General features: G+C 44.6%; 1 protein-coding gene and 1 long non-coding RNA gene across 3 annotated transcripts in view; both read left to right on the forward strand.

Annotated features, from left to right (window-relative positions):
* The first annotated feature begins 296 nt into the window (after positions 1 to 296).
* On the forward strand, positions 297 to 6,549 carry LOC144892885 (uncharacterized). The gene is made up of 2 exons (XR_013624001.1): positions 297 to 445; positions 4,775 to 6,549. It is a non-coding gene; the product is annotated as an uncharacterized LOC144892885 (long non-coding RNA).
* Positions 6,550 to 11,008: 4,459 nt separating this feature from the next.
* LOC137413382 (sodium channel regulatory subunit beta-3-like) overlaps positions 11,009 to 21,383 on the forward strand; it is a 79,255-nt gene continuing 68,880 nt past the window's right edge. Inside the window, exons 1-2 of one of the 2 annotated variants that reach the window (XM_068098782.2) lie at positions 11,009 to 11,123; positions 19,963 to 20,231. In XM_068098782.2, coding sequence (XP_067954883.2) covers positions 20,150 to 20,231 — 82 coding nt within the window. In that variant the 5' untranslated portion in view covers positions 11,009 to 11,123; positions 19,963 to 20,149. Of the gene's footprint in view, positions 11,124 to 19,539; positions 20,232 to 21,383 lie in introns of both variants that reach the window. The other variant, XM_078781240.1, reaches the window with a different exon arrangement.

The raw sequence follows: 21,383 nt of genomic DNA on the forward strand, positions 1-21,383 counted from the left end.
AATGATTAATTTGATTTATTGATGAATATTGATAAATTAATTGAAATTGAATAATTGAATTGAACTGAATAAATTTAATTGAATAAATTTAACTGAATAAATTTAACTGAATAAATTGAATTGAATATATTGATTGTTTGATTGATAAAAATTGCGGTCTCAAGAAAGAAGCTTTGAGACATTTGCGAAACATCAATGTGCAGACAACCTTGGACGATGAACGAGGTGGTGAGTCTAGTAGTTATTTGTTATATTATATGTGGTTATTTTTGTTTGACCCCCCCCCCCCTCAACAGGACTTACTGATCCAGACTCATCTGCAACACTGATCAGTGAGATTGGGGTGTGGGAAAAGCCACAGGTAGTACCTGCCGAAAGACCAGAACAGAGTGCAGCGATTGGTTCTAGTCAACAGAGGACAGGTGAAAGAAGTGACCCATTTGAGGTAACTACCCAAGAGGGTGCAATTGGGGCACAGGAACCGACTCAAAGTGGGCAAACGATGCAACCAGCTGCTATACCTTTATCATGCTCTCCATTTCACCATACAAGGAGTAAGGGTCGTGTGATAAATGCCAATCAATCTAACGATCAATGTGATTGGCTAATGAATGATCAAAAGTTGACTCTCTCACAAGGAGGGTTTGAGCAATGTGGTGTTATGAATTTTCCTCAGCAGCAATTTCCAGGGGCAAATCAGCAACAACCAGATCTGATGTATAGACCATGGCAGGTACATCAATTGAAGGCATTGCAGAGTAGTATGCCATCAATCAAAACAGATCCACTTCAATTTGCGGAAGAACTGCGGTTAATGGTGGAAACTCAGTTGCCCACTGCAAGAGATATGGAAATACTTTTGAAGTGGTTAATTCCTAATACCACCACTTTGAGGAACTTAATGCGTGAGGCCAACTGGGTAAATATGGAAGATGGACAGGTAGACATGCCCACGGAGGCTAGAACGGCACAGATCAATACATTGATAGAGGCCATACAAAAATTGCCACCAGTGACGGATTGGAACAAAGTGGTTACATGCAAGCAGAAAACAGGCGAAGATGCTAGCGATTATTTGGATAGATTGCGAGATGTTTTCCGACTATATTCAGGAATAGACCGGGCACAAATTGACAATGCCTTAAAACCCCTTTTTATTAATGGTCTGTTGCCCAAATTGAAGAGTGAAGTGGAAAGACAATGTATTGCTTGGGAAGGCAAGCCAATGCAAGAAATATTGAATTACGCCTTGCATCATCAGCGGATTCAAGCCAGGAATAGTGCTGTAAATGCCGAGAAATTGATGCAACTACAGACTCAAGCCCTGATGACTACGAATCAACGCAATAGGTTTTCTGGGCAACAATGCAGTAGGAGGTAACCAGAAAGTGGAGTGGCAACCCAGAAACCAAGAGATGCAGCCTAGAAATACAAGTGAACAGGTGGACAAACCAGCCAATGACAGACATCGATGTTTTAATTGTGGAAATATTGGACACTGGAAACGATGTTGTCCATATTCAAATAGGAAGACGAGTTCATAGGACGAACCAAGATCAAGGGTACCAGTGCTTACTGGTACCTCAGATAACGATTAGGCCTTCATTGCTGCAGATCCCAAATGACGACAGGCCTCAACAGAGTAAATCATCAGACCAACATCCAACATGAATAACTGTTGATGCTTCTTGTCTCAAAAATTTTCGGAGCAAGAATGAATTTTACTTTTGCTTATTAGCGAATTAATAATTAATTGATTAAATGCCAAAATTGGATTTTTTTTTGGAACATGAATTAAAAGATCCAGAATTAGAGTTCATTCTGGAAGCCTCATATTTGCCAATTATAAATGTCGTTTTAGGGAGTATTTTGGGCGAAACAATTTTTTACAACAAAACAATTACCAAAGTGTGGAACATTGCTTTGCACAATTTTTTGGAAACCAAGTGACGAGCGTCACATGATCATCAGGTGGGAATTTTGGACTATTCTTTTGCATGCTGATAGGTCAGTGGTTGACTGACATGTAAATAGAGGTGTTGTAAAATTTGGATAAATTATTGTGGGACCAAAAAGGGTAATTTCAATGTGACATTATAGGGGTTTTCTAAAAATAAACTTTTGTCTATTTGTGTATTAGCGTTTCTAAAATTAAAGGATAAATTTTACAAAATTGAAATGAAATTGACACCCATCTTGATCTGTTAATGATGGTTCAAATGCAAACAAATATACATAATGCTTGGGTTTGTGTATGTTTGTGTGTCAGTTTTTTTTGTTTTGTGTGTCAATCTTACAAGAATATCCAGAAAATTCTTCCAGTGTTAATCCAGTGTCAATTTCCAGTGTCAATCTTACAAGAATATTCAGAAAATTTGTAAAATAAAATAGGAATATAATTTGATTATGAACATTATCTCTTTTGTCAAGGGCGATGGAATATACAGATTTGATGTGCTAGGTTATGAGCAGCCATTAATTAATAGTAAAATTGTGAGTAATTTTGGGATTCCATTTTGATAGAATTTATATGAGAATAACATCTATTTATGGATATGAGCTTCATAAAAGGAAATGAGGGAGTACAAAATTATCCAAATTTGGGAGAGGTCTTACACTGACTTCCCAGAATACTCTGCTCATGGATTTTTACATATATAAACTTGACCTTTATCAGCATATAAATTGTGCTGTATGTATGGATGTGTCTTAGGCATAGATGATATGGGCAGATAGTAAAGACAATTTTGTTGAATTGAACTATTGTGAGTTTTAAAACGAAATGCATTGTGAATCTTAAAACTTAAATTCTTAAAATCTTAAAACCTTAAAACCTGAATCTTAAAACCTGAATCTTAAAACCAAGGGGCAGACGTGAACGCGCTGTTATGTTTTTTTACACTCAGATGTTTTTTTTGTTTTTTATGGGTTTTTACACTCAGAACACGATGTTACGTGTACCTGCAACATATTTTGTTAATCTGCCACACCTATATTGGCATACTGGTGTTAGTAGTATTCACTAAGTTGCATAGAAATGGAGGAGCAACTTTTAAGCGAGCATACAACCACTTATTTGGATATTTTCTACAAAAGTAGGGGTTTCAATACGTGGTAGCTGTACACACGGGATTTATCAAATTAAGTTATGGAGTTTAAACAAAGTTACTGGTAAACAGAAGGGAAATGGATAGTAAATAAATTCTTCAATGCTGGGTAAATTTAATGAGATATTACAAAGACTTATAAGAGCTACTGTTCTTCCTTATAGCAGTGGGAAAAGGGTGAATTAGAACCAAATGAATCTATAAATGAATGTGATAGGGATAATATCCTCAATTTGTGTTACTTATTTGATTGTGGGTAAAGGAATTAATTTATTGTAGTGGATTGTTAACAGCAGCCTGAAAAATGTCCTGAGAGTGTGCATCCATGTAATTAGAAATCCCAGATTTGTTTTCATAAACAACATTTTGGTAGAGGTCTTATGTCGACGAGCACTTACTTGGTAGATAAAAAGGTTCTGCATGTTGGCAGCCACTTTTGCGGCCATTTAGGCCAAATAAATTGATAGGAAATTGTAGTTCAATAAGTAATTTACACATGGCTATTTGTAAAAGGGAAGTTGTTGCGATGGGAAACATTTCTGAAGGTTTATTAAAGTGTTATAATATGACATGTGTCAAGGCAAACTATTGGAAGGGAGAATTAGATCTGGTTATAGAATGAATTTGCTGACCCTTTGAAGTTAATTCTTTGAATTGATTGTTTTACTAGTATTTTGAGTTCAACTTGGAAATAGTATGGTAGAGCTTTGTTAAAACCTATGGTTGTGGTATTTTGGAACGAATTCACAGATCGTAGGAAGTTGATAACAATAGAAACAAATATGGACCCCGGGAGATAGGGGCATCAGGATAAGGCAAATAATCAGATTTATGTTACATATTAAGGGATTAAGGGATGTTACATATTAAGGGATTTTTCTTTAGTCTCATTTTAAGAAGTTTGTTAGTTTGGTATATAATGTTGAATGTCATTGACATATAATTATGTTATAGGTATGAACATATACGAGGAGTAGCAGCTGAGATACTCCAATATTTGTTTATTGGATTAGTGGTTATATTGGCAATAGTTTTAGTAGTGGCTTGCTTGAAAACCTTAGTGACGGTGGGTTTGAATAAGATAACAAACAACACTATGATAGTGCAAGCAGCCACAAAATAGGAAATAAACAAAGCAACAAATGAGGAAATGAATGTGGAACCACAAAAGAGGAAGACTTCTATGGCGACATGAATACTGAGATTCAACGATTGAATCAAGTAATGTTGAAAATGAATACAGTAGAGTTAAAATAAGGGCATAACAACTTGTTGTGAACTATGTCCGTTTTACAAGATCGATGAACTCATATCACCACAAGTTACGCTGTTAAAGAAAAACAAAAAGCGGGGAGGACTATGCTAATAATACATTATGCATAGTTTGCTTGTTTGCAAGATTTGTTGGGAATTAGATATTCCTGTTTGTGATTTCAATCATATATACTCATTATTAATGCATTTATTTTCTTTGAAGTTGGGTTACAATACCTGCATGAGTTTAATTTTTGAATTATATGAACCTGAAAGCAATTGTGGATGCTATTCTAAGTTTAGTAGTGAAAAACACATGTCTGATTTGAATATTATTCGTGTGAAGTTGTTATAAAATATAGTGATTTCATGTTACAATGTACCCCATCTGATTCAATCTGTGTGGAGAGCAGATATAAATGTGGCTGAGTAAAGGGAAGACCAGATCACATCCCAAATGGAGTGCTAACGACATCTGGGAAGAAGTTTGAAAGGACAATTTGTGAAAAAATGAAGTTAATCCTGGCATACACCCTCTTTCTCAAAGAACGATGAAGAAATACTCCTTTGTAAGATGGATGTTTACCTTCACCAAGGGAAAATTATGTGACCATTTGTCTGGATCACACTGCAACATACGAAAAATGGCGATCACTTACTTTTGTTCGAATACCTCGAACATTCATCACATCAGCAATTGCAGGACGACGACATTTTACCTGCAACGTCTACGGGATACGGTGACGTGTGTCATTACTTCATCAACTTCCGGGGAGCCAGCATGGAGCTGCAAGCGAACGTCTGCGCCTTTTCCTTCACAACAGCTGTGCACGATTCTGCTGTGTGCTCCTGGTATGGACCATGGACAACTGAGTACCATGGTTCCAACATCATCATTGCGGATGCATCCGGCATCCCTGCTCCACATCTTGTTGACAAATCAACATCACATCAACACTTGCTCCATGCTCACGATGAGTGAGGAGGCAAGTCGACTACAACTGGATGGAGGCCTTGTTCAAATCTACTATGGCTCACAGCAAGAGTGGCAAGGATGCTGCATGGAGAGCAGGGTCAGTCTATGACTCTGCCCAGCTATCAGAACAGCAGAAAAATTCTACGCAAATAGTGAAGATGTGATGAAGACAACAGGAGAAAAATGTTTTATGCTGAAATTTCAAACACAAGTGATCCGCCCCTTTTTTTCAAACAAAGTCAATATTTGATTAAAGGCAAATATTTTGCCAAATGTTGCAGATGCTTTATTATTTTAATGATGAACTGAAATTATTGCGTTTTGGTGAAGGTGAAATGTTTTGTGATCTTTATGCAAATGAGTTGAATTGAATTATCAACATAGAAAGAGTCAATGAACAAGGAAATGTATTGTGATCAAAATTCTTCCAGAATGACGGTGTATGCCTTAGGAAATTGAATTACCAGATTAGTGGTTTGAATATTTAATGTGGTAATGTTTAGATTAATGGTTAATATAAACATAAAAGAGAAAAACCGGGGACTGTCAGGGAATAAATATTCATATTGACAATATTGCTAGAATATATCTCAATGTGATCGTGTGTAAAGTGGAATATGTTTTACTTTACGAATGAGCAAAGAGCATAGAACTAGAGTTAACAGGTGGTCGGGAGAGTTAATTTCAGACAAAATGTGTAACGCTCTTGGACCGCCATCTGTTTATCAAAATAGCCTATGTTCAGTTCACTGCACACAGGCTGCAAATTCTCCCTGAGCAGGTCAGAGCATTTGACCTCTTGAACAGAAATAAGTGCTCTCAGTTGCTCAACATAGAAATCTGGCCAAGAGAGAGCCAAATAAGGTTTTGGATAAGGGAACCAGAGACACCCTGCATGCTCCGCAACATCAAAGGAGTTTGGGGCTTTAAAACCAAGAGAAAGTTGCGATTGGAGAGCAGAGTGGACAGAGCAGAGAGAACTGGGAGAGTGACGGAGAAGCAGTGGACTGGGAGAGTGACTGAACAACTGAAGACCAGTTGACCTGATCAACCAACTGGAGACTGGTCAACAACTGAACGAGGTTCAACAAAAGACCTACAGAAGGAGCTACAGCCACGACCGACAGAACAACGTCATTAATATCTAATTCGTACATTTAGTGAAATACAGCAAAACTCTCAAAAGTGAATAAAACATTGATTTTGCTATAACGAGTTTCTGGAAGTTTCTGAAGTAGAAAAGCAGTTAAATTTATTATTCTACACCAGCCTAGGCCACATGTTGGATTGTTGGTAATTTATTTATTCATATTGTTGTGGTTTTTAGAACCCTCACTTTGTAAATAATTATTGTAAATATTCCATCATTTAAAAGGTTAAAGGTTGCACCCTTAGTTAGTCCATATGCAACACGTAGGCCACCATAGGAACTTTAGTTATTTCCTTATTATGTGTCAGATAAGGCCGTGTTCCCAATTGTTGAATCTACGTTGCATCAATTAAATAAGAATAGGCCCTTCCGTTCATTTTGCAGCCGCTCTCTCCAAGCTACGTCATAATGCGCCCCTACAGTCGGGGCTTGTCTCTCCCCAAATTGTCACGTGGTTTGATTAGCAGCGTTCGCTGCATTGAGCCTTCATCGCCTTAGCGCTCACTCCAAACGCCATTAACCATGCGGTCTCAGGCCGAGGAAAAAGGGGGCGGGACACAAGAACGAGGCGTGGCCCTGTCAACTCGCCGTCAAGGGCGAAGCCGGTGAGCCCACGCCAACCAACCAGGGCTGAGGTGAACTCACTGGCGGGCGTGGTTTGATGAAGCGCGCATTGATCTGTGAGCGCATTATATAAGCGCACGCGCCACGGACTGCTTATTGTGAAGGACTGCGTGGAGAGAGCTCAATTACCACGGACTTGGGGACTTGAGGAACTGCGTGAGGGAGCTCGTTTGATACGAACTGCCTTTGATACGAACTGCCCTTTGATACGAACTGCCTTTGATACAAACTGCCCTTTGATACGAACTGCCTTTGATAAGAACATTGATCGGGAGAGAGAGGGAGCGTTGGCTCAAAATACGTATTATGTACGCCGCATCCCTGTTCCCCCGATATCTGTAAGGTCCGCTCGCGGTCAACGGCAACGACGCGCTGCCGGCCCGCTTCCCTCACCACCACAGCACGAGTCGGGACCGGACGAGGAGCCTGGACATCTGCTTGGACCTTCCTCCCCTACCAGCTACCATCCCGTGTGAGTGTGTCTGTTTGTCCTGGGGTCGTTAAGTTAAGACTGTATAGGTAAGCCGACCCTGTGTCCTGCTTCTTCTTCTTCTTCCTGTACATTCTTTCGTTTCCTCTTCTTTTTGGTTTGTTAATAAATTCACCTTGTTATTTCTTGGTTTTTCCCTAATCCGATCGCCTCCGTCCTTTCTTTCCATTGAGTACCTGTGGCACGATTTCGGAACCGCTTAGAATCGGGTTTAGTATTTGTTAATGGCTCGGATCGCGGATTGCTAACCGCTCAGCAATATTCCATTTTATCCGTGGTTCGAGCGGGAGTTATTTCCCTGCTCGCGGTCGGTGTTGGTAATTAGGTATTTGGGACCCAAATTGACCAATCACCCTACCCAAGACCGACCGGGAGGAGCGTTGTAACTTCCCAAGGACTCGGGACGGCCAGCTTAAAAGACAAGGGGATTAACCCCCCCTTGGTAAGGGGAGAGCCGACCCCCGAATCCACAACAATATGTAGCCTTTGGCTGCTCAGCTGCATCATTTTCTGGGGGTGTGGTTGTGCTGCTGATGCAATGCTCCTTGCCAGCTAGCTGGTACTCATTTTGCTGACCTTGGAAGGATGATGGGCTGAGTCGACCCACATGGTGTTAATTCAACGGCATGACAGGGGCTTGAACTCAAGACCCTAGGATCTTAAGCCAGACACCTTAACTGTTAAGCCAACACCAGGCTTTGATGTTGGCAAGCTCAAGGATGAAAGGGTAGCTGAGGAGTTTGCGAACAGGTTGAGTGGGGGCGGGAGGGTTCTCAGAGATTTGGGGATCCTGAAGAGTTGTGAAGTTCCTTAAAGATGACCATCCTTTATGTTTCCGGTGGTTTTTTGGAACCCCACATCAGGTGAAGTAGTCTTTCAAGGGACACTCCATTTGTCTCCCAAGGGACACTGGATGCAGTTGTGTCCAAGGGGCACAGACCTGAGCTGTTCAGGAAGCTGAGGCATAAAACTGTAGGTTCATTGAGGACAGACAAGGAGGCCTATGTGCAGAAATCTGTGAAAGGTTAGAGCATCACCTGTGGCCGAGTAATTCTCCTGCTTACAGAGCGTTCCGAGCATCACCTGTGGTCATTGCGTTCCTCCATGCCTGCCCCTCTGTGTACTGCAGTTAGAGCGTAGGGTGGTGAGTTTTTGACAGAGGAGTCTGAGGTGCTGGGCCGGTTACTTTGAGCGGCTTTACCAGGCTGACCCAACATCTGCTGAGTTTAATGTCAGGGGTGTTACTATCCCTATTGCTAACCCCCCCAATCAACTGTGAACCACCTTTGTTTGTGGAAACGCAGGATGTGGTGAACAATTTAAAAGCTGCAAAGCTCCTGGGATTGTGGCATTCATGCTGAAATCCATGTGGCAAGGCTGGTGGAAATGATGTAGGTACTTATGTTATTTGTTGCATGCACATCTGTGCTATGGTTGGAGCACATGCATCATCCCAAACGACTGGAAGAGGGACCTTATTGGCGCCCTCCGGAAAGGCAAGGGTGATCGCCATAACTGCACCAATGATCGAGGGGTGACGTTGGTCTCAGATAGTTATTGCTAGGGTTCACCACCATCTGCTTGAGCACCAGCGCCCAGAGCAGTCTGGCTTTACACCAAAGGGGTCAACAATTGACCGTATCCTTGCTCTTTGGGTCCTCACTGAACGTGGATGAGAGTTTCGGCAGGAGCTGCTCACAGCCTAAGTTGATCTCCGCAAAGTGTTCATTTCAGTGAATTGGGATGCCCTCTGGAGGGTCTTCGTGGGGTGACACCAAAGCTTATTTCTGAACAACCCAGTACTCTCCTGTCGAGAGTGCTACATAATGTGTGGTGGTTCCATCTCTGACTTATACGCTCGCCTGAGGAGAGGGTATTGCATTTGAGTCAGTTTGTTTGTTTGTTTGTTTGTCCGCACAAAATAAATATGATTTTCTCTGCAACTGTTGGTCCGATTGACAGGAAATTTTCACCATAGGTGCAACTCCACCTGTATAATTTTTTGTGATAATTATGACATCATAGGTCACGTGGTTCGACCGCCATCTTGGAAAAATTGAAAATGTTGAACCTCCATATCTCCGAAAGCGGTGAATAGAAAAAATTGAGACGGCTCATTGTAAAGAACTCTCCATGGGGAATAAAATATGTTAATGATGATGTCACAGGTGCCTCCATTATGACGTCATAATTCGACAAGAACAAAACTTCATCCGATGAAGATGAAATTTATTGAGCGCAATGTAGGCATAAGCTGGTGGAGAATTTTTTTTAATGATGTCATCGGTCACGTGGTATGGGCGTCATCTTGGAAAAACGGAAAAACTTTGCACCTCTATATCTCTGAAAGTGCTGAATGGAAAATATTGAGACAGGGCTCATTGTAAAGAACTCACCATGGGGAATAATGTGTTGATGATGATGTCATAGGTGCCTCCACTATGACGTCATAATTCGACAAGAACAAAACTTCATCCGATCAAGATGAAATTTATTGAGCATAATCTAGGAAGAAATAAGTTTAGAAAAAAAATGATGACGTCATCGGTCACGTGGTTCGGCCGCCATATTTGTTTTAACACAAAAGTTTTGAAAACCAATGAAAATACATCCTGGCGAGAGTTTGCAATCTCTGATTGCTCTTTCTTGTTTTCATTTGCCACTTGAGTATGTCCGGGGTGTGTATCGGCACCCACGCTTTTCAACACTTGGTTGGAGTAGATTCTGGGGGAGGATGTCGGAGAGATCAAGCTGCAGTGCATCGTTTGGGAATGTCAAGATCTCTGACCTTGATTTCGCAGATGGTGCAGTCATCTGTGCGGAGACGCTGGGCATCGTTACGGGGCTTTCAAGGCACCGAATGAGGAGTCTCCTGGTTCGAGATTGAGATGCAGGCGTTCAATGACATCTTGATTCCTGCTGTTCTGTCTGTGGCGAAGATGTTAAGGTCACTGAGAGATTCACTTTCCTTTGAAGTGACAAACTTAGGGGATGAAATGAGATGGGGGTGCACCAACTGCTGGAAGTCCTGGAGTTGCCCCACTGTGAGATGATATGTACCTTCCCTCATTTTCCCCTTCTTAGTTATGAGCCTTGATGTTGTAAAGAAAAAAAAATACAATGGTTCCACCATTTGCAGATTAATTCCCAGAGAACCCCCACAAAGAATGGCAGATGCAAAGCGTCGCATGTTATCAGCGGTGGTTTTAACGGTGTTTAAGAGCCATGATGACATAGTCCGTCGCGGCCGCCGTTTATTTTTTATTTTTTATTACTTTCCTTGTCTGTTTGAATTACAGAATAGAAAATGATATATTTAATGTTATCGCAAAATCTTCGTTTAATCTTCTGGGTTTTATTATATGTTATAAAACTAAACGAAGAAAGAATAAAGGGGAAAAAAAATTGAACATGTCACGCCCTTTCAAAGGGCGGGGACTTTGTATTGCTCTTGCTCACGAACTTCGGCGAGACAGAGACAGACAAGCTTCTTGTACGAGAGCAAAATGTCCAAAGACTGAGGTGAGTCGAAGCGTCTGTCGGGATATCTCAATAATGTCTGTCATGAGTAACATCCCTCGTTGTGTCTTCTCTTCCCTGATTCCATCACGTCCCTCGTCCGACGTCGGGAAATCATCCGGTTGTACAAATCAACCTGCGGACAGGAACTGCCTTGTTTATGCTCTGTTAGTGTTATGAGACAGAGCTGTTGTTCCCGTTTGTTTCATTTAATCCAGAAGGTTTTTGTTCCGAGTTTAACATCGATATGTGCGGACACAATGAGGGTTGCGGACACAATGATGGGTGCGGACACAATGATGGGTGCGGACACAATGATAGGTGCGGACACAATGATGGGTGAGGACACAAGACAATGATGGGTGAGGACACAATGATGGGTGTGGACACAATGATGGGTGTGGACACAATGATGGGTGTGGACACAATGATGGGTGTGGACACAGGTGGGTGCCGACGCAATGAGTGCTTCAACACAGATGTCATTTTCTTTCCATATTTACAATTCCCCCCCCCCCCCTTTACCCCTTAGTTTTTATTTCCGTATGGGCCGACCCTTGCACAATCCTCCCCTCGCCCCCACACACCACCTTTTATCCATCTCGCAGGGGTGGCAATTTATATTGTAATTCCATTGCTGTTTTTTGTTCAAACAAGTTCAACTCCTTATTAAAGATCGGGGGCAGGAGAGCTCGGGGGGGGGGGGGGGGGGGGCGAGAAGGGGGCGGGAGAGCTCGGGGGGGCGAGAAGGGGGCGGGAGAGCTCGGGGGGGGGGGCGAGAAGGGGGCGGGAGAGCTCGGGGGGGCGAGAAGGGGGCGGGAGAGCTCGGGGGGGGCGAGAAGGGGGCGGGGGGGGCGAGAAGGGGGCGGGAGAGCTCGGGGGGGGCGAGAAGGGGGCGGGAGAGCTCGGGGGGGGCGAGAAGGGGGCGGGAGAGCTCGGGGGGGCGAGAAGGGGGCGGGAGAGCTCGGGGGGGCGAGAAGGGGGCGGGAGAGCTCGGGGGGGCGAGAAGGGGGCGGGAGAGCTCGGGGGGGGCGAGAAGGGGGCGGGAGAGCTCGGGGGGGGCGAGAAGGGGGCGGGAGAGCTCGGGGGGCCGAGAATGGGGCAGGCGAGTTCAGGGGGCGGGAGAGCTCGGGGGGGCAAGAAGGGGGCGGGAGAGCTCGGGGGGGGCAAGAAGGGGGCGGGGAGAGCTCGGGGGGCCGAGAAGGGGGTGGGAGAGCTCGGGGGGGCGAGAAGGGGGTGGGAGAGCATGGGGGGGCGAGAAGGGGGTGGGAGAGCATGGGGGGGCGAGAAGGGGGTGGGAGAGCTTGGGGGGGCGATAAGGGGGCGGGAGAACTCGGGGGGGCGGGAGAGCTCGGGGGGGCGAGAAGGGGGCGGGAGAGCTCGGGGGGGCGAGAAGGGGGCGGGAGAGCTCGGGGGGGGGGCGAGAAGGGGGCGGGAGAGCTCGGGGGGGCGAGAAGGGGGCGGGAGAGCTCGGGGGGGCGGGAGAGCTCGGGGGGGGGAGAGCTCGGGGGCTGAGAAGGGGGCAGGAGAGCTCGGGGGCCGAGAAGGGGGCAGGAGAGCTCGGGGGCTTAGAATGGGACAGGAGAGCTCGGGGGCCGAGAAGTGGGCAGGAGAGCTCGGGGGGCCGAGAAGGGGACAGGAGAGCTCGGGGGGGGGGGGCGAGAAGGAGGAAGGAGGGCTCGGGGGGGGGGGAGAGCTCGGGGGCTGAGAAGGGGGCAGGAGAGCTCGGGGGCTGAGAAGGGGGCAGGAGAGCTCGGGGGCCGAGAAGTGGGCAGGAGAGCTCGGGGGGCCGAGAAGGGGACAGGAGAGCTCGGGGGGGGGGCGAGAAGGAGGCAGGAGAGCTCGGGGGGGGGGCGAGAAGGAGGCAGGAGAGCTCGGGGGGCCGAGAATGGGGCAGGCGAGTTCGGGGGGCCGAGAAGGGGGCAGGAGAGCTCGGGGGGGCCGATAAGGGGGCAAGAGAGGTCGGGGGGCCGAGAAGGGGGTCGGAGAGCTCGGGGGGCCGAGAAGATGTGGCTTCGTACAGACCAACACACGATAGAGATCACATGACCTACCCACATCCACCTGGAGTAAAGAGTAGACAGGTCTGTAAAGCAGAAGGTTACCCCCAATTCCAGATGCTTGTATATATTAGTCATGACGTGTGGTTGTAAATCCAGGTGGAGACCAGCAAGCTGCAGGTGATGCAGGAAAGACCTGAAGTGCATCCCCACACGTGTATACCATGTGACTAACTGTAGCAATCCAGTTGGCCTTTCATTCTCCATGTTGAACCTTCGGTGTTGTAATCATTCATCTTCGATGCACGCTTAGCTCTTTCACGAGCCTCGATTCAGTATACAAAACAAAACAAAACAAAACCCCCAAAAAATAAATAAATAAATCCATGAATGTCCTCATTGATGCAGTTTGCACGAATTTCCACTTCTTACCAAAACGTGAGGACGACGTGACAATAATTCCGAATCTTTTTTGTCAATTCAAACATTAATATCTTTGTTATTGTTCAGCTGATTTCACTTCTGATTGTACCGTCACCAATAAGAACGTACGATGATGTTTTGAATCGATTAGTTTTGTTTGTATGATTTTTGGTTTTCAAATACTTTCAGAAATTGTTATTATAAACTTTTAAATAAACTAGGACGTGCCCGTACGTGGGTGCCCGTTCCTTGCCAAAAAAAAAAAAAAAAAAAGTCTTCGCCCATGCATGCATGGGCGTGCCCATGGGCGTGCCCGTAAGTGCGTGATGTGACCGTACAATGAATGTATCGTCCCGACGCCGCAGCTCGGATGGCGCTGCAGTTAATCGGGCCTGTATCGGCAGAGTTATTATAAACGTGTACTACAATCGATCGTACCTTACAGCGTCTGCTCGCCACGTTCAGCATCAGTACGTCGTCACTATGACTATCCGTAAGTCCGGAAGTGACGTCCTCATTTGACTGTCCGGAAGGTCGCATATCGCAGTTACGATGAATCGCAAATTAGTTTTAATTAGTTTTAAAACGTAGTTTAACGCCAACATAGCGCCAACATAGTTTGCCAACGTGAAATAAATGAATACGCTCTCAAATGTGCCGTCCGAGGCAGAGTCTGTTCGCCACGTTCGGCACACGTGATAGCTCGCTGCTCTCTGATTGGTTGAATCGTTTTTTGGACATAGCTCGGTAACTACTTCTCCGATTAATATGAAACCTTGAAAAGGCACATCCTCAGGTCCCCAGCAATATATCTGGCAAGTTTCAATTAGATCGGACCCGTGGTTGTCGAGAAACAGCGGTCACAGACAAACACACACACACACACACACACACACACAGACACACACACACACACACACAGAGATTACTGGAATTGTAGATAGATGATGTGATCTTGTTTAGTCCCGGGGCCGTATTATTACCTCCACCACCAAAGTTGGATGGAGGTTATGTTTTCACCCCTGTCTGTCTGTCTGTCTGTTTGTTTGTCTGTCTATGAACATGATATCTCAAAGCTGTGGACGCATTCGGACGAGATTTGGCAGAGATGTAGTGTATGTGACGAGGACGAATCGATTCGATTTTGGTGAAGATCCGGATTTGGATCCGGATACTGTAATTTTTTAAAAGTGATTCTTCACCATTGGGAGATCGGGCTAAAACAATACATAGCAGGATATCTCAAGAAGTTATGGACGGATTTGCACGGACCTCGGTGGACTGGTTGGGTGTCTGACAAGGACGAATCGATTCGATTTTGGTGAAGATCTGAATATGGATTCGGATATGAGAATTATATAACTTTAAAGTGATTCTTCACCATTGATAGATCAGGCGAAAAGTGATATACAGACTTGGCATTTAATATGGAATAATTTTTTTTCCTTGACTTGGGTTTACTTTCTGAACTCAGTATATCAATCTGGTGAGTTTCTTTTATCCTTCGGTGATGTCTTTGTTGAAAGAACCACATCACCGATTGTCTTTCACAGCAAGAAGTCAATAACAGGATTATATCACAGGTGGCGTGACAAAATGTACGGACAGGTACATTTGACGATTGGCTTCACAATCGGGTATATAAGGGTTGTTGCGTTCTGTATTCGTGGAAAACAACTGCTGCACGTCTACAAAAGTTATTGCCGCTTCCTCTGGAGATGGTCCGTCAAATTGACAATGCTGTTTGTCATGGAGTGGTGGCTTTACGAAATTCTGGCATGAAACAGCGTGCTATTGCTCGGCAGTATGGCATCACTCAAGGTCAGGTGTCAAAGATCCTGAAACGAAATGCTCAGAGGGGTGTCCCTACTCCAATACCGAGGCCAGGACGTCCACGCAGAACCACAAGGAGAGATGATCGCCAGCTGCACCGGTTAGTCTGCAATGGCCGTACCAAGTCAGCTAATCGGCTTTGGGCTGAATGGCAGCAACTGACAAATGTGTCTGTATCCAGAAGGCTAGTCAACCAACGACTGGTTCAAGCAGGCTATCGTGCCAGGCGTCCCCTGAGAAAGCCACGCCTGACCAGACAACACAGCCAGCGCCGATTGCAGTGTGCCAGAGAGCACCGTCAATGGCAGCCAGGACACTGGAATCACGTGACCTTCAGTGACGTCTAGATTTCTGGTCTATCGTCGTGATGGCCGCGTCCGAGTGCGCAGACAAGTGCATGAAGCCCACAACGAAGATTGTGTAGTGCCAAGAGTCCAAGCTGGAGGTGGTGGGGTGACTGTTTGGGCTGCTTTTCATGCAGGGGGGCAAAACTGACCTGGTTGTTCTGAATGGAAACCTGAACCGGTTCAAGTACAGGGTCATTCTGGAAGAAACATTGCTTCCATTTGCTCGTGCAGCCTTTCGAGGAAACTTTGTCTTCCAAGATGACAATGCACGGCCTCATTGTGCTCGCATGATCCAACACTTTCTTGCTGACTGTGGTGTAGAGCATATGGAGTCGCCTGCCATGTCCCCGGATATGAATCCGATAGAGAACTTGTGGGCAGAATTAACACGTCAAATCGACAACTTGGACCAGCAGCCTGCCTCTGTGCGTGAATTGCAGCAGGCTATTGCCACTGCATGGCAAGCGATTCCTGTCCAAACCTTGGCAAATCTCGTGAACAGCATGCCTCGACGTATACGTGCTCTCCTGAATGCTCGTGGGGGTTACACGAAGTACTGAACTGTAATTTTACTGTCTGTAATCCCAGTCGTAATTTAACTTTTGTTTTTGCAAAAAAAAATTTTTGGCTAATGTGCAAAATAAAGAGATACTTCTGGAAAACGCACAGAAGTTTAACACAGTCCTGTCCGTGAATTGAGTTCGATATCAGTTTACATCACATTCAAGGATCAATTTATTTGCTTCGAAATGTCAAATGTGGTTTTTGTTTCTTTTAAAGGTCACACTAACAAAACCTAAAATAATTTCAACATAATTCCAATGAACTTTTGGTTTTAAATCATCTTGAAAAGTAAGTTCACCCCCACAAAAAAAAAAAATTCCATATTAAATGCCAAGTCTGTATAACGTGATATTTAAAAACGTTATGGGCGAGTTTTGACTAAACTTGGTGGACGAGTTTAAGTGACAAGAACAAGGCGATTCGATTTTGGTTCAGGTCCGAATCCAGATCCGGCCTTTCATTGGGATACAAAACAAAGTGTTCAGCCTCGTGGAGGTATGTGCTCTTCCGAGTGCCGTTCTAGTTTATGAAATTGAAAATATAAATTTCCTTTATTTTGCCCAATAATTTATCATCTATCTATAATTCCAGTAATCTCTGTCTGTACGTCTGTACGTTTGTTTGTTTGTCTGTGACCGCTGTTTCTCGACAACCACGGGTCCGATATACTTTTAACTTGCCAGGTATATTGCTGGGGACCCGAGGATGTGCCTTTTCAAGGTTTCATATTAATCGGACAATTACTTACCGAGCTATGTCCAAAAAACGATTCAACCAATCGGAGAGCAGCGAACGATCGCGTGTGCCGAACGTGGAGGACACACTCTGCCTCGGATGGCACATTTGACAGCGTATTCATTTATTTCACGTTTGCAAACTATGTTGGCGCTATGTTGGCGTTAAACGATGTTTTAAAACTAATAAAAACGAATTTGCGATTCATTCGCTTTCCTGCGCGTTTGTGTACGCGATGGCGATTTCTTTACCAAACTCCGGAAGCCGTTCGCTTTGGACCGAACCATTTCATGTAAATAGAGGGGGGGGATTGTCACCACTCGCAAGCCGTTCGCTTTGGACCAAACCATTTCATGTAAATAGAGGGGGGGGATATAATTTTAGATATATATATATATAGTACGGGCATGCCCTAGTATTAGAAAAATACAAAAGTACAGGCTGTTTCAAAAAGAGTGATACAACTTTAAACGTTTATTTACAAAGAAACAGAAACCTCGGGAATGTGAACCAAACATTTCTTGAAAGCTTATGACCTGGTATTCTCTGTCACTGATTGCTATTTCAGTGAAGTTACTGCTCGAGTTAGTGAGAGGCCAAGGTCTGAAATTGGCATTTACGCAAAATCCTTGTAATTGACGTTCTACGTGTGCCCCATAGCGGTTCAGACAGGCATTGATCCTGTCTCCAAAGTTCTGTCCAACTTTCCTGTAGGTCTCATGTTGCACTGCCTGGAGGTAGTCTGAGACCTATTGCTTCAGATCATCCAGTGTGGCAGGGCGGTTGGCGTAGACAGACCTTTGGCAGCCCCCCAGAACCGAGTAGTCCAGAGGGTTCAAGTCTGGGCTATGGGATGCCCAGTCATGAGCGGTACCCATGGCAGGGCAATGAGGCGGTTTCTGAAGAGTTGCTGCAGGAAAGTGATGGTTTCACCAGCTGTATGCAGGGGTGCACCATCCTGCATAAACCAGGTCATGCTGAGCTGGTTTGGGGTGACCTTTTAGGCTCTATCATTATGGGACTTCCGGAGCACGGCCCTGTAGCGCTCACCGTTGATCGTCACCGGCCTGCTGTTGTCGTTCTCAAACCAGTAAGGCCCGAGCATTCCCCATCTGGCATTGAAAGGTCAGAAGCACGTGACCTTAGGCCCTTTCAGGTACCTCTCAGTGATCTCCTCAGGTGGTTCTTCCCCCCAGAAAATGTTGTGGTTGTTTTTGGCTCATACCACAGAGCCACCACTTTTGTCTTCTGCTCCACTCTCAATGGCAAAGTTGAGCTACGGAGCTAGAAATCCCAGGGAACAAATACCACGATAACCCCAGCAAACCCTGAAAAGGAAAAACGGTATAGGTCTAAAAACAAAGAAATAGCAGAAAGTCAAAGTTGTGTCAATCTTTTTGAAACACCCTGGATATACATTCTCAATGTTTCTACTTTACATTCAACACAAAATGTATTTAAAAAATATTGTTTCCTGAAATAATCTTCATTTTCTGTTTTCCTCACTTGACAAAAGGTTTGACTGAACAAAATCTGCTTTATTGTAAAACCTCGTTTTTTTTAAAGATCTTGATGAATTGTTTGTTTTTTCAAAATTCAAAATGCTGTCTTTTTGGGGATTTTTTTTCAAAATAAAAATCTTTTATTGGCACATCGAAATGTCACAAACGACATTGCTTTGTTTAAGTATATTCAAACCTTTTTTTGGGGAAACTTTTAAACTGAAAATAATTTTCGCTTGAAGTACTTTTTTTTTGCCTTGTTGACAAAATACAGATTATCTCATTGACAAATTTTGACAAATTTCGTTTTGGAAACGACAACAAAAAAAGTCCAAGAGGAAACTTGCATTCAAAGTTGGAGAAAATGCCGGTAGTTCATCTCGCGTTTCATGAGGAAATGAGAGTCGGGTCACATTTATGTCAAAGAAAATAATTACCAAGTTTTCTTTAATGTTTGTTATCCTCACATTTGTGCTTTTGAAGTAACTGAAGAATGCTTTGATCCCTTGGCTTTTTGTGGTTGCTGTCAGTTCAGCCTTGTGTACGCGTTCCCTTCCAACGTGATAACCGATACAGACAAATCTGCCGGCGAGCAAGGGCGGATACAGACATAACACTTCCTACGGATGGAAACTCCAAAATCATAATTGTATTGAGGAATTTATGAAACCTCCCACCCACCTTAGAATACCTGCTGGGATCCAAAATGCCCCGCAGAAAGTGCGTTGGTCTGTGGAGATTCGGCTTAGCCTCTTGTATCGTACCCTGTGGGGTAATCTTCTCTGAACTCCCGCTACTCATGGAACCCACCTGTCAGATATTGTACTGCTGTTATCTCGGTGACGATCCAAAGCTGCGTCTTGTATACACTTATTTGCGCCATTTCAGGTGATTTGCGCACCATTTTTGAGAAGTCAGTCAGTCAGTCAGTCAGTCGGTTGGTTGACTTGTCTCTCAGAGCTAATGCGTCCCTCCATCCTCTCCTGTCCTTCAAGTAACACATCGTCCTTTACAGCTTGGAGTTTCCATCATCACTATGATGCAGCTGTACCTGCGGATTCAGGTTCTTCTCCACATTTCGGTGATATGAGGACCTCACCTTTCCAAGAATTCCAAAACGTGACTGTCAGGAGGCTTCACAATTTGTGCGCACCGTCTGGACCCGCTGGGGTTACTGCAAAAACTGCTTGCTTGAGCTAAGTTTCCATGTCGAGAGTCACGTGTGAACTTGTGGCTGCATTGCCGTCTGCTGAGGGTTGGACATACACAATTTGGGGATTCCTTTACCCCCCCACCCCCCTCCCCCCCCTTCCCAACCTGCACCCCCCCCCCCCCCCCCCCCACTTTACGTGACATGTGTTTTGTTCTTCATAATGTAGTTTTACTACACCAGTGGTTATTGTTGTTTCCGGTTTTATCTTTCTTTTTATTCTTGCAGTTTACAAGGTCTTCATTTTCTAAGGACAGATTGCTGCAGAGAGTACCAAGTAGGGGAAGAGACGCAATAATTGAAACGTATCTGAAAGACAGGGTGGAGGAAGAGGTTGACACAAGGGATTGCTGAGCTTGAAGAGGTGGTTGTTTTAGAGGAGGTGGCATTTGGGCTGCCAGGGTTTGTTCTGTCCATGGAGAGTTGGGGTTTCTTGGACAGGGTGACGTCCCCATTGATATGTCAGCTCCTCTTGTTCCTCCATCTACTCACCCAAGGTAAACGTTCGGATATTTTAATTTTTAATTTGTTTGTTGACATTCAGTGTTACTTGCATTAGATTTCCACTTCCAGCAGAAATCCAGGTCTATCAATTGAAAGTGTTCTATCAGTCTATGCTAATATGCTGATTTGTTTAATCAGTGTTTAGAGCACTTCGATTTAATATTGTCGCGTCAGACGCCCAGGAAAGATATTCTGAACTGGGGGTTTGTTTAACCCCTGCGAGTGGCCGAAATGGTGTTTAAAATTACTGCATTCTATTAACTACTAGTGGGGGGGTTACCCAGCGTTGTTGTGGGGGCAACTGAGAAGGGGGGCATGAGCTGGGAGAGGGGGGGGGGGCAGGACAACCACCGGAGCGGGGGTGTAGAGGGGTGGGGTGGGGGGGGGGGGGAGACAGAGGAGGGTACCACGATAACGGTTGGAGGGGGAGGTAGAGGGGCAGGACAATAGACTTGTTGCCAAAGTATGTTTTAAGCTTCGGAAAGACAACAACACGTTGAAATGACTCTCAAAAAAAAACAAAAAAAACAAACAAATATATATTGTTGCGGTTCTGAGAATGTACATATACCATCAACAACAACAACATGCATTTTAAGGCCATTTTCCCTGCTAGAGTGGGGGTTAGCCTTGCGGTCCCCATGACAATCTTCTCCATCTTGCCCTATTTTCTGCATCTCTCCTTGTTAACCCCCTTGCCCGCATTTCTTCTTCCACTATCTTTAGCCAAGTCTTTCTCGGTCTTCCCCGTCCTCTACTTCCTTCTACATTCATTTCCATCACTCTTTTCAACCAGTCACTTTCATCCTTCCTCAACACATGACAAAACCATATCAACCTGTTCCTCTTCACAGCATCAATCACAGGCTCTATTCCCATCATCTTTCGCAATTCATCATTTGTCTTCCTCTCTCTCAACGATACTCCGCACATCCACCGAACCATTCGCATTTCCACCCTTTCCAGCCTTCGTTGCTGCTCTACATTCATGACCCATGTCTCACTCCCATAAATCATAACACTTCTCACACATGCAGCATACACCTTTCCCTTCAGCTTCAACGACACTCACCTCCTCATCAGCACGCCACTCAGTTCCCGAAACTTCTTCCATGCACATCTCACTCTAGCAACCGTTGCCGAGT

Source organism: Myxine glutinosa, chromosome 7 (assembly GCF_964187855.1).
Source record: "Myxine glutinosa chromosome 7, kmMyxGlut1.1, whole genome shotgun sequence".
Classification (NCBI taxonomy): domain Eukaryota; kingdom Metazoa; phylum Chordata; class Myxini; order Myxiniformes; family Myxinidae; genus Myxine; species Myxine glutinosa.